Source organism: Bos taurus, chromosome 10 (assembly GCF_002263795.3).
Source record: "Bos taurus isolate L1 Dominette 01449 registration number 42190680 breed Hereford chromosome 10, ARS-UCD2.0, whole genome shotgun sequence".
Taxonomy (NCBI): domain Eukaryota; kingdom Metazoa; phylum Chordata; class Mammalia; order Artiodactyla; family Bovidae; genus Bos; species Bos taurus.
Genome location: NC_037337.1, coordinates 82,607,873 through 82,621,983, shown reverse-complemented (window position 1 = coordinate 82,621,983; position 14,111 = coordinate 82,607,873). Strand labels below are relative to the sequence as shown.

General features: G+C 36.0%; 1 protein-coding gene across 5 annotated transcripts in view; it reads right to left on the bottom strand.

The window, feature by feature from the left end:
- PCNX1 (pecanex 1) overlaps nt 1-14,111 on the bottom strand; it is a 184,519-nt gene that overhangs the window by 87,896 nt on the left and 82,512 nt on the right. For 3 of the 5 annotated variants that reach the window (XM_024998104.2, XM_024998105.2, XM_024998108.2), the window contains 3 exons: nt 7,068-7,158; nt 2,093-2,150; nt 547-764 (listed from right to left, as the gene is read on the bottom strand). In XM_024998104.2, the coding sequence (XP_024853872.1) occupies nt 547-764; nt 2,093-2,150; nt 7,068-7,158 (367 nt within the window). The remainder of the gene's footprint in view (nt 1-546; nt 765-2,092; nt 2,151-7,067; nt 7,159-14,111) is intronic. The other 2 variants (XM_024998106.2, XM_024998109.2) reach the window with 1 other exon arrangement.

Below are 14,111 nucleotides of genomic sequence, written 5' to 3'. Positions count from 1 at the left end.
CTCTTAGCTCCCTCTCCTCAACTCAGGAAGTCTGCTGGACTCTACTTCAGGATCACAACCTGGGAACTCTCTTCAGTAAGCTGGGCAATTGTAGGGCTCACATAATTTGCTCCCCATCTCTCAGGAATCACCATCTTTTTCTGTCTTATCTCCCGTGTCTTGAAAACCACTGGTTCATGCATTTTATCTGTTTTTCATCGTTTCAGGTGGAAAAGTCAGTCCAGTCTTTTTTACTCCATGTCAACTAGAAGCAGCATTTGGCCATCAAGTTCATAACTAACTACTGCTGTTTACTATTAAGACTAGTGACAAGAAGTAAGGAAAGAAACTTCCTCTTAAACCTTTTATAATAAGAGTCAATATAATATGTATAACCTTATGGCCATTAACATCTCATATTCTCTGGCTTTTAAAATACAGTTGCATGATTCTTAATGATAAAAATGATTTCTAAAATAGAAAACAGTTTCCAAGACGGAAACCAAGTCAAATACTCAATGGGTAATTTGAAACGTTTCAATTTAAAAGTAAAATCTACATTCTCACCTATCAAACAGGGCCAAAAGTGTGAGTCTGTCAAAGTTAATACCAATCCACAGCTGAGGCAAGATCCAAAAGCGATAATAGTGTTTAACTTTGTGAGCAGCTTCTTCTGTTGGACCGTAAGGAGCTGCCAAATCAGGGCTTAGGTCAATGTCTTGTTGTTCCAACAAATCTGTGTCGATGGTCAATAGTCTGTTCAGTCGGATCTGTGGAAGAGAAAGCTAAAAGAAAATCAGCACTGAAAGGCTTAAAATATCTTTAATCAAGTCATGATTCAAGGGCTACCCAATCAGCTTGCAGAATATCAAAACCACCTTAATTCTCTATACTAGTCCACTCTTGTGGATACTTCATGATCATTAGAAACTACAGAAGGTGACAAAGGAAGAAAACTACAACAAAGCAAATCAATTGATGGGGCTTTTGCAAAGAGTTTATTAGGAAGTATTTGAAATTTCAGCATTTTATGGCTGTATAGCTGGTGGATCCATTCCATGACCTACGGAGAATGATGAGTGGTGTCCCCCTCCCTGTCCCTTCTCTTCTCTCATTACGTTGTGAAGCTCACCACTATGTTAAATCTGAGCTCCTCTGCACTAGATTCAATGCCTTCAACACTCCATTCTTCCTACACTCTCTTAACATCATTACTGCTGTTTTCAAATCCCTCCCATACGCATTTATTTTTGTTTTGGCAGTCTGCTCAGCTGAGGCTATACAGGATATTACCACATACGTTTCTTTCAGGTTCAACTCATCCATTCACCTGTTCACCAGTTTCTCCTTCCTCTCAAAGAATCAAAAGTTGACTACATCTAGCATAGCACTAGCCAGAATTGTGCTATCTCAAGGCTCTCACACCATTTAATGGTGGAAAATACTACTATGAACACAAAGGACTTGAGCAAACAGATTATAATTACTCCTTTTGGCACTAAATTTATCTAAATATCTCTTATATATTGCTTATAAGGATTTCATCTACTTTATTTTTTTAACCTCAAAATATACATCTTTATATATATCACACAAAGGCAGTGCTATCTTTGTTATCTTTTTAAAACATACCTACTGTATCTTGTATGTTTTTTTTCAATAGAGCAATGTCACTAAGCTCTCCACTCACACTCACTCTCACACACACACACACACACACACACACACACACAGACATACACACTGATATAAAAATAACTAATAGTTAACCAGCAGTTAGGTAAGTACCAAATCAGTTAGCTATGTACCAAAACCATAATATTCAAAGTGAAGTTTTAAAATGGCACACCTAGATTATGACATTGGTGAGTAAATAAGACCTTTGCAAACCCTCAGAAGTATAATTACGCATTCATATATAGCTAATCCAACTTTATGGTGTTTTATATTTCTTAACAAAGGACTTATGAAAAGAGATCCATTATGGAACAGCAAAGGTAATTTTGCCATAGCTTTCAACAACATCAATATTATGTAACCAAATCATTTTTCTGCTTTATGGAACTACTTAATATGAAAATATATCATTTTATAAAAATAAAGGAAAACCTACCACATCATGTGGATAAAATCGAACTGAGGTAGAACTGGATACATGAGAATCCGTGTCACTAAAATAAAATGAAAAATACTTTAGGGAATAAACAGCTTGTCAAGTAGTAGAAAGAAAAATAAATGCATGAACAATTATACGATGTTTACATTGTCTTTACTTTTCCATGTAAACTTCAAAATAGAAAGTCAAATTTTCCTAGGGTCATGATAAGGCACATAGCCTGTGGGTCAGAGTATCTATATTCAAATCTCTTCCTCAACTGCATGAGATCTTGGACAGTTATCTCATCTTTTAATACCTCAGTTTCCTCACAGGATAAGAGTACTTCCAGCACAAGGTTGGGTGGCCCTATACAGCATGGCTCATAGTTTCACTGAGTTAGGCAAGGGTCATGTTTCTGAGAGTTCTGACAAACGTGGTCTAGTAGAGAAGGGAATGGCGAAGCACTTCAGTATTCTTGCCTTGAGAACCACATCAACAGTATGAAAAGGCAAAAAGATAGGACACTGAAAGATAAACTCCCCAGGTCGGTAGGTGCCCAATATGCTACTGGAGATCAGTGGAGAAATAACTCCAGAAAGAATGAAGAGAGAGAGCCAAAGCAAAAACAACACCCAGATCTGGATGTGACTGGTGATGGAAGTAAAGTCCGATGTTATAAAGAGCAATATTGCTTAGGAACCTGGAATGTTAGGTCCATGAATCAGGGTAAATTGGAAGTGGTCAAACAGGAGATGGAAAGACTGAACATTGACATTTTAGGAATCAGCAAACTAAAATGGACTGGAATGGGTGAATTTAACTTAGATGACCATTATGTCTACTACTGTGGGAAAATCCTTTAGATGAAATGGAGTAGCCATCATAGTCAACAAAAGAGTCCGAAATGCAGTACTTGAATGCAATCTCAAAAATGACAGAATGATGTCTGTTCATTTCTAAGGCAAACCATTCAATATCACAGTAATCGAAGTCTATGCCCCAAACAGTAATGCTGAAGAAGCTGAAGTTGAACAGTTCTATGAAGACCTACAAGACCTTCCAGAACTAACACCCAAAAAAGATGTCCTTTTCATCATAGGGGACTGGAATGCAAAAGTAGGAAGTCAAGAAACACCTGGAGTAACAGGCAAACTTGGCCTTGGGAGTACAGAATGAAGCAGGGCAAAGGCTAATAGAGTTTTCCCAAGAGAATGCACTGGTCATAGCAAACACCCTCTTCCAACAACACAAGAGAAGACTCTACTCATGGACATAGATGGTCAATACCAAAATCAGATTGAGTATATTCTTTGCAGCCAAAGATGGAGAAGCTCTATACAGTCAGCAAAAACAAGACCAGGAGCTGACTGTGGCTCAGATCATGAACTCCTTACTGCTAAATTCAGACTTAAATTGAAGAAAGTAGGGAAAACCACTACACCATTCAGGTATGACCTAAAGCAAACCCCTTAGGATTATACACTGGAAGTGAGAAATAGATTCAAGGGATTAGATCTGATAGATAGACTGCCTGAAGAACTATGGAGAGGATCATGACATTGTACAGGAGGCGGTGATCAAAACCATCCCCAAGGAAAAGCAATGCAAAAAGGCAAAATGGTTGTCTGAGGAGGCCTTACAAGTAGCTGTGAATAGAAGAAAAGCAAAAGGCAAAGGAGAAATGGAAAGAGATACCCATTTGAATGCAGAGTTGCAAAGAATAGCAAGAAGAGATAAGAAAGCCTTCCTTAGTGATCAGTGCAAAGATAGAGGAAAACAATAGAATGGGAAAGTCTAGAGATCTCAAGAAAATTACAGATACCAAGGGAACATTTCATCCAAAGGTGGGCATAATAAAGGACAGAAATGGTATGGACCTAACAGAAGCAGATGATATTAAGAAGTTGATGGGCATAATAAAGGACAGAAATGGTGTGGACCTAACAGAAGCAGATGATATTAAGAAGAGATGGCAAGAATATACAGAAGAACTGTACAAAAAAGATCTTCATGACCCACATAGTCACAATGGTGTGATCACCAACCTAGAGCCAAACATCCTGGAATGTGAAGTCAAGTAGCCCTTAGGAAGCATCACTATGAACAAAGCTAGTAGAGGTGATGAAATTCCAGTTGAGCTATTTCAAATCCTGTGAACGTGTTGCACTCAATATGCCAGCAAATTTGGAAAACTCAGCAGTGTTTCCAAAAGGTCCGTTTTCATTCCAATCTCAAAGAAGGGCAATGCCAAAGAATGCTCAAACTACTGCACAATTGCAGTCATCTCACATGCTAGCAAAGTAATGCTCAAAATTCTCCAAGCCAGGCTTCAACAGTATGTGAACCATGAACTTCCAGATGTTCAAACTGGATTTAGAAAAGGCAGAGGAACCAGAGGTCAAATTGCCAACATCCGCTGGATCATCGAAAAAGCAAGAGAGTTCCAGAAAAATATCTATTTCTGCTTTATTGACTACACCAAAGTCTTTGTGTGGATCACAACAAATTTTGGAAAATTCTTAAAGAGATGGGAATACCACACCACTTGACCTGCCTCCTGAGAAATCTGTATGCAGATCAAGAAGCAACAGTTAGAACTGAGTTCCAAATCGGGATAGGAGTGTATCAAGGCTGTACATTGTCACCCTGCTTATTTAACTTATATGCAGAGTACATCATGAGTAACGCTGGCTGGAAGAAGCACATGCTGGAATCAAGACTGCCGGGAGAAATATCAATAACCTCAGATATGCAGATGACACCACCCTCATGGCAGAAAGTGAAGAAGAACTAAAAAGCCTCTTGATCAAAGTGAAAGAGGAAAGTGAAAACACTGGCTTAAAGCTCAACATTCAGAAAACTAAGATCATGGCATTTGTTTCCATCACTTCATGGCAAATAGATGTGTAAACAATGGAAACAGTGATGGACTTTATTGGGGGGGGGGGCTCCAAAATCACTGCAGATGGTGACTGCAGCCATGAAAGTAAAAGACACTTACTCCTTGGAAGGAAAGTTATGACTGTTCTAGACAGCATATTAAAAAGCAGAGATATTTCTTTGCCAACAAAGGTCCATCTAGTCAAAACTATAGTTTTTCCAGTAGTCATGTATGGATATGAGAGTTGGACTTATAAAGAAAGCTGAGTGTCGAAGAATTGATGCTTTTGAACTGTGGTGTTGGAGAAGACTCTTGAAAGTCCCTTGGACTGCAAGCAGATCCAACCAGTCTATCCTAAAGGATATCAGTCCTGAATATTCATTGGAAGGACTGATGCTGAAACTCCAATACTTTGGCCACCTGATGTGAAGAACTGACTCATTTGAAAAGACCCTGATGCTGGGAAAGATTGAAGGCGGGAGGAGAAGGGGATGACAGAGGATGAGATAGTTAGATGGCATCACCAACTCAATGGACATGAGTTTGAGTAAACTCCAGGAGTTGGTGATGGACAGGGAAACCTGATGTGCTGAAGTCCATGGGGTCACAAAGAGTCGGACACAAATGAACTGATTTTAAGGTTCTTGTGAAAATTGTTTAAGAAAGCAATTAACATATTGCCAAGAGCCACAATAAATTTAATCTATATGGTAGTCTACGTTACGTTAAGTCACTTCAGTCGTGTCCGACTCTGTGTGACCCCATAGACAGTAGCCTACCAGGCTCCCCCGTCCCTGGGATTCTCCAGGCAAGAACACTGGAGTGGGTTGCCATTTCCTCCTCCAATGCATGAAAGTGAAAAGTGAAAGTGAAGTCGCTCAGTCGTGTCCGACTCTTAGCGACCCCATGGACTGCAGCCTACCAGGCTCCTCCATCCATGGGATTTTCCAGGCAAGAGTACTGGAGTTGGTTGCCATTGCCTTCTCCGATATGGTAGTCTAGAAGATGACAATTCAGTTTCCACAGTTCACTCAAGTTTAGATTTCAAAACTTGAGACCTTAACACATTATGGTGTAAGGAACTGTTCTTATCTTGAATTATGTTAAACATAATTGTTCTCAGTGCTCCATCCTCCTGTTGCTTCCACAGTTACAAAATTATCTAAACACCCCAATTCAATCTGAGGGGGTAAACTCTGAAACAGTACTAAAAGAGCTTAAAGAGTACAGTTTTTTAAATGTTCATGCTAAGTGACAACAAGATCTTATTGCTTTAAATAGCCTCTCAAAATTGAAAAAACGAAGTGAACTGCCCATAGATATGTAACATTTAAATACATATCCCATTATGAAACATAAGTCCTAAAATAAAAATCAAATGACCCTTGTGGGAAAAAAAAAAAGTGAGCTAATCAACCAACAATGAATTTCAATACAGCAATTTGATTAGAAAAATTTTCAGAAAAATTTTAACACATTCTAAATTATAACTGTGTTATATGATCAAGGTTTCTATTTCTTATTTGCTTTCCTCCAAACTTCTGTTATCTTACATAATTTCTTCCTGAGGGAAGGAGAGAAAAGAAATTAAATGCAACACATGACTCATATTTTAAGAAATTCTTCCTCCTTATAGTTGGTAAACACATTTTAAAACAAAATGAAAGACGATCACTTAAAAAGACACTTGGCTGAAATCCTCACACAGAAATAAAAATTTGAAATTACACCAAAAAAGAGAATTGATGGGTTTGAACACAGTTGTGTAAATGTTTTTCTAATAAATTTTTTCCATCATGCAATATATAGAGAGTTAAATTTGAAATTGTGGGAAACCACTATCCCACAGTAAGATCTACAGGAAATTTTTACTTAATTTTTAAAAACATATAATAGCAAACAAAAAGCAAAAACTTGTAATAGCTTTTAATAATGGTTTTCTTTTTTTTCCACAGTAAACAGTTCTACTTTTTGGCAACCAATGCATAATGTGAATTTATTTAAGCCAATATAAACAAACAACTCTTCTATCTCAAGGTTTACAAACTTTAAAAATGGCAAACTTATTATGCAAGTACATAAACTCCCCTAACACGACTTCACACATACCAGATATTGGACGCTCTTCTTGCTGCTGGTTCAAAATTCACAAGTGACATATCACAGCCACCAGTCTCATAAAGCGTAGAAGAGAACTTACCTAGCAAATAAATCATTTGTTTAAAAAAGCCATTAGAATACTCAGAAATTTTTCTTCATGAAACACTAATTTTAAACTTATTAAGAGTTTAAGAAAATGAACTGTAACTTCCTTTTTTCAAAATGTTTAAAAAAACAATGATCTACATGTAATTCAGCATGACATAAATCAAAAGGGAATGCTAAACAGTGGACAAAATGTCAACATAAATAATCAGGTATTAAAAGTGATTTAAGTCAGCTTTACAAGAGCAGTCTTCTCTTTTCTCCTCCCAGAATGTTTTCAATTCAAGTTACAATATATACAAATTTAATGGTGTTTTAAGGTCATCTGACCACTAGTTACAAGTGGTAAGTGGCCATTTGGAAGGGCTGCTTTAAGTTTTAATACAGCTCAAACCGCAAGACAAAAAATTTGTGTGATTACCTTCAGAGTTTTTTGGTTTTATGTTACTTTTAAGAAGAAATGGTGTCAAAATGGATCTAAGGAAGTTCAATGAATAATGTATAATAATGTTGGTGATAATTAAACTATAATATTTAATGAACATTACTAGTTGTATGATTCTACAAGAACTCTATAGAGAAATTTAGGAACACAATTTGCTGTGGCTAACTATCTACAAAACTCAAAGGTTTAGAAACTTTGTTGATTGCAGAGGAATATAGGCTAAAAAAAAAAACTCTTACACAGACGAACTATTGAAGATAAAATGACTTCTGATAATGGAGTTTTAGAAATCTAAATACTAAAATTCATTCTATACTTTGAAGATCTATAACAGCCATATCAAATGGTGGGAAGGGAACATAAATAAAAAATACAAATTTCTAGTAGGACAATGCAGTATATAACTGAAACTGTTTGGATCTGGTCCAGGCTGCCTTTTGAATATTTATGAAGTTTTTGTTTTACTAGCTAGAATTACTGAGGTTATAAACATGAGAAATCTAAAGGACAATTTCAACTTGATGGCAAGGCTAAAAGATTTCTCTTCCATGACTACAATAAGAACAGGACACAATAAGAATTTTTATTTAAGTGAAATTCTTGAAAAATGACAATAAAATTCCCTCTAATATACTAATAATATAACCAAGGGTTTGCAGAACATTTCAACAATTACTTGATTCAAAAATGAGTAGAATCAGAAAAACTACTTAATTAAATAGGATTATTTGAGTACTTATGGGTCATGGACAGAATATGAAAATATTTATAATATGGTCTTTTCTGTAGTAGCTGGTTTTTTTTGGGGGGGGTGGGGGTTAGAATACTTCTGAGATAAATTAGGAAAAAAATTCTATGAAATCCTTAACTCATTTGCTGTATTTCAAAGGAGGATTACTCAGCATGTAGGTTATCCAAAACTTCACTTTCTACCCCTCTGTCTTCTAGAAAGAGTTATTCATTCTTAGCACTTCTAACAGAAACCAGAATAAGAAATTAAAATGAAAGGATATCATTTTTTTGAAGTGATGGGGGGAGGGGTGTTTGCAGAAACTGCTAGTAAACAAAAAAGTTAAAAAATGCCTTGACTGAGATTTTTTTATTTTTAAATTACAATTTTTTATTCTGTACTCTTTTCTCACTTAGCATGGATAATCAGAGACTAGCTGTGCTACAACAATTAACTTACATTAGCAGAAAAAAAGAAACACCTGATCAAAACCACAGATTGCATGGAAGTGTAGAAGAACTATAAAATCATATTAAATGACTGAATCACACATTAACAAAGCTGGGAGGGTGAAATCCAGTAAGAAAGGAATGTATAAATATTTGTGTTTATATCACATAATTTGTGTATATTTTCCAAGTAAGTTAGTTCTATATTCAATAAAATTTAAATTATTGGAGTATATTCTGAGCATTTAAGCATTCCATGGGATTTTTAGTAATATAAGTCCTATTCTTGGGCTATTAAAAATAATATTTGCATGCACCTGAAGTTAACTAGAATATTACTCTTTGTAATTTTCAAGTGAAACAGTAAATGATGATTAAGTCATTAACACAACTATGTTGTCCTTTATTTATGAATGTCTAGTATGAAACATAGAAATAAGTGTATTTTAAATAAAAATAAAAGATTCCTCCTCAAAAATATTTTAGATAGAAAGCTGGAAAAAATGTTGTCATCCTATTACTATATAAATCTACAACTCTGAATACATACAAACTAGTGACTAACAAATAATAAAATTCAAAAATTTCAACAAGGCATAAACCACGTGTAAGAAAACGGCAGCTATCATTTCAACAAACATGCATGACTTCAACAGTTTTGGGTTTTTTTTAAGATGCTTCTGTCTACCTACTAACTATAAACATGTTCAGGTTCATAAAAACATACATGGTATATGTCAGAACTAACTTAACTTGTATTAAGGCTTCCTGGTGTATTTCCAACTTAACTCCACCAAATGAACAGATTCTACATCCCTCTTATATCTCTGGGCCTGGCAACTGATAGCACTTCAGAAGTAACAAATGTTATTCATGAGATAACTCAGAAAAAAAATATTATATTAAAAAATGTTCAGTTTAGGGTTTCTGTGAAAAACTTTTAACATTTTAATATATTAATAATTTACTAAAAACATCTTTGAAAACAACCAAAATAGAAATAAGTACATTTTTCTATTGGTTTATAGAAATTAAGAATCTCTTAAATTTGCACAAATCTTCTTAGCAAACATAACAATTTCATATATATCTCATTTGAGATTAAGACTATAATCACAGTTAACTGTTCTTAACAACTAAGTAAATGTGCCCCTATTAATAATCCTATTTTAATAAATTTGTGTATTAAGAAAAATATTTCTATTTAAATATTATTTCTAATGAACATAAATTGGGAAGTAGAATATTAATGAAATAAGTCCTCTTCACATATATTATGATTATACACTAAGTTATCACATCCTAATTCAACTCCTAGATCATAATAATATTTAATAGTTGGCTATCTGATGACATTAAAAGAAAAGCAATTTCTCACAAGACTGGAGTCTGAAATTTCAGACTTAATAATGAGATTGGTCATGATATAGTGTCTCTAAGATAAACAGATGTTAAGGTACCTGGTATTTATGTCTCAAATATTCAATAATGACTGTGATTATCTACAAAAATTCCATTTAATTACACAGAACTCTGTTTGTTTGTTTGTTTGTTGAGGTAGGAGAATTTCAAGTAATCACAGGTCAATAAATAAGTGATGAACAAGAAGGTAAGTAAAACTGAATACTGATTTAAAGAACAAGGACCTGTGAAGCATTTCACTGAAGCCACAAATGACATAGCAGACAGATTTAAAATGGAAAAACACAGATAAAAGACATAGAAATTAACAAGATTCTCTAATTAGTCCTATCAATAAAAATACTCACCACATAATACAAGGTTCAGTGAATAAGATCATGAGAAATGCTTATTGCTTTCTTAAAGTCACTCTCATTTATCTTAGAAAGAAGTGGTTACTAGAAGGGCAAATCATCCGTAGGGTTTCTCAAATCCTCCCAGTACCAACAATAAAGAAGGCCTCTTATATTTCTTGGATAATTTCCCTCTGCAGATCACCTCCCCATTCCCACTCATCCTGGGTTCTCCAAGCCTAACCCTGATACACTGCTTGACGTCTCACTTCTCCAGCATTACTCTCAGGGCATGGAGGGGCTGGCTACAAGAACGAAGAGACATAGATAGAAAGGAGAGGGCTTTACTAAGTGTCTTTAGAAGGCAATAGGGGACACAGAGGCGTGGGATGGGTGGGAGATGGGAAGTTCAAGGGGGAGAGGACATCTCTGGCTGATTCATGTTGACGTACGACAGAAACCTGCACAGTGTTGTAAAGCAAATATCTTGCAATTAAAAAAGAAAAGATACGGCAAGAAAACGAGATCTGTTTTCAAATTTCTGTACCTAAATGTAATAAAATAGTACTCTTGCAAGGAAAAAAAAAAGGCAATGGGGGGAATACATAAATCTATATGACTCACTTGAGTACACTATAAAAAGTGCCTTTGTCTGATGGTGATGAGTATTGTGCTCACAATGCTATTTTAATGAATATATTACACTTTTAAGAGAGAAGGTTCCAATTTCTTGGATAGCATCCTCCCTTATCATCATGAGTGGTGCCTCAGTGCAGTCTCTGAGGAAACATGAGTTTTCCCCCAGACAGAAATGACTCATTTTACTGGTGCCTACAAGTTTATGGACCTATTTCTCCCTAGACAAGAGGTCAGTGAAGTTTCTCTGTAAGGGGCCACACAGTAAATACTTTAGGCTCTGTGGGCCAAATGGTCACTGGTGCCACAGTTCCAGTCTGCCACCATAGTGTGAGAGCAGCCACAGAAAACATGTCACATGTTCATTTACTTCATTTACAGAAACAAGCATCAAGCTGGATTTTAGCCTCTGGGCCATAGTTTGCTAATCTCTGTCCTGGACCAAAAGCCTTAGTCTTATAAAACCTCTTTAACTCTTGTTCTAAATGGAAATCAAGTCACTATGCTACTCATAATTTAAAGTTTCAATACTGAGAACCAGTCCTTCTTCGTAGAATGTACAACACCGTGCTAAGTTTTTAAAGCAGGAGAATAAGAAAAAGGGAAGGAAAAAGAAGTTATTTTAGAGGAAAATGAAGTTTAGAAGACTGCTTTTGAGTGACTGAACACACATGCGTGCGCGCGCGCACACACACACACACACACACACACACAAAGGGAAAACAGATAACTGTTGCTTGGTAACAGTGAAAGAGATTTATATACCGTTGTATTTTACTGCCATGGTCACTGTTCTCTAGCTCTGATTTAACAAAACACTGTGTTAAGTAGTGTTGTGATTCATTAAGTGGAATCCCCAGATCAGGTGAACTGTCCAGAAGTGAAATATACAAGTTCATATTCTGATATAATTTCATCATCTCACATTTCTTTCGAAAGGACAAGTCCTCCTTAGTTTGAAAAAATACTCTATAACAATGACACTGATGACATTACAAGTGATTCAGATAAACAAAAAAAAGTCACAGACTGGGGAGAAGATATTTGTAACTTGCATCTGATGACTTAGTGGTATCTAAAATATCACAAGAACTGTTACATGTCAATAATAAGACAAACAGCTCAATTTTGAAAGTGAGGAAAAGATTTGGACACACTTCACAGAAGAAGATATATGCATAACTAATAAACCCATCAAAGGATCCTCATCACCCTTAGTCATAAGAGACATGTAGATTTAAACCACAGTAAGATACCGTTACACACCCATTAGGTCTAACACTTAAAAAGCCAACAGTAACAAATGTCAGCAAGAATGGGAACAACTGGAACTCTCATACATGCCGGTGGGAAATATACAACTACTTTTGAAAACATTTTAGACATTTTAGCCACAACAGCCAATACCTGGATACAACATAAACTTGTCCATTGACAGATGAATGAATACACAATACAGAGGAAGCTCACAGCAGGAATATTCATCAGCAAGCAACAAACTGCTAACACATGCAACAACACGATGAATCTCTGAAGCATCACGCTAAGTGCAAAACTAAACACAAAAGGCCACATAAAATGTGAATGCATTTATATGAACTTCTAGGAGAGGGGAAAACAATGACACAAAGCACGGAGTGGATGCCTGTGGCCAGGAGCCAAGGAGGCATGGACGGCAACAGGGCCACAATCTCTTGGTGAAAACGTTCTGTATCTTGATTTCACAGGTGTGCACATCTGTTAAAACTCACAAATTGTACATGTTGGAGGGATACAATTTATCATGCCTAAATTTTATGTCAATAAAGTTGATTTAAAAACAAAGAAGAAAAAAAAGATGGACCGAGTAAAAGACAAAGTAGATAGATAAGCATGAGACAGCATGTAGTCAGTGAAATTCCCACAAGTAACTAATCAAGGTTTTGGACAGTGAGTGACATTTGTTGCTTTGTTTTGGTGTTTCATTTAAAAAATATGACACATTGAAAGACTGAAAGCAGTATATAAAATGAAGAAAGTTCTCACCCACCAGAAAAACCCAGAGCAGATTCTATGTTCTTCTGAACAATTTTTATCTACATTTGCTTACTAAATAGCTTAACTTTTCATGTCGATAACATATACACATCAAGTTCTGAATATTATAGCTATGTCCATGAATAGAATAACACAGGAGGGGTTCTCTAGTAACAAACATTTAGTCTGTTTCAAAAGTACAAGCAATGGTATGATAAATATCCGTGTACATATACATTTGTATGTTTGCAAAACCTGTAGATTAAAATATATAGGCATTTTTGGTCTACTGTTCTAAACTGTCCTCCAAAAATGTTCAATCTTTTAGTTGTCTACATCTCCAGACCTTTCCAAAAAAAGATATCACTATACATTCAGTAGATGAAAAATATCTTAATCCTATTTTTAATTTGCAATTTTAAAAAATTATGAGCAAAGTTGAACTGTTTGCCAATAATTGCAAGCCACTTGTAACGTTCAACTTTTCCAATAGGTCATGGATCTTTATCTTATTGATGTGAAGCACTTTTTGTCTTGTGGAGCCTGGCGAGCTACAATTCATGAGATCTCAAGAGTCGGACTCGACTTAGCGCTATCCTTCTTTCGTCTCGTGGCAAAGATGAATGACTGACCTCCAGTATTCATCTTGTCCTTACCCCTTTTAAAAACAGGACTTCCCCCTCACTGAATTTCAGCTGAGTCTATGTCTATGTGGGCTTCTCAAGTGGCACAGTGGCAAAGATTCCACCTGCCAATGCAGGAGACACATATTCGGTCCCTGGGTCGAGAAGAGTGTCTGGTGGAGGGCATGGCAACCTGCTCCAGTATTCTTGCCTGGATCCCATGGACAGAAGAGCCTGGGGGCTACAGTCTATGGGACTGTGAAAGTCAGACAGGACTGAGCAACTGAGCACCACC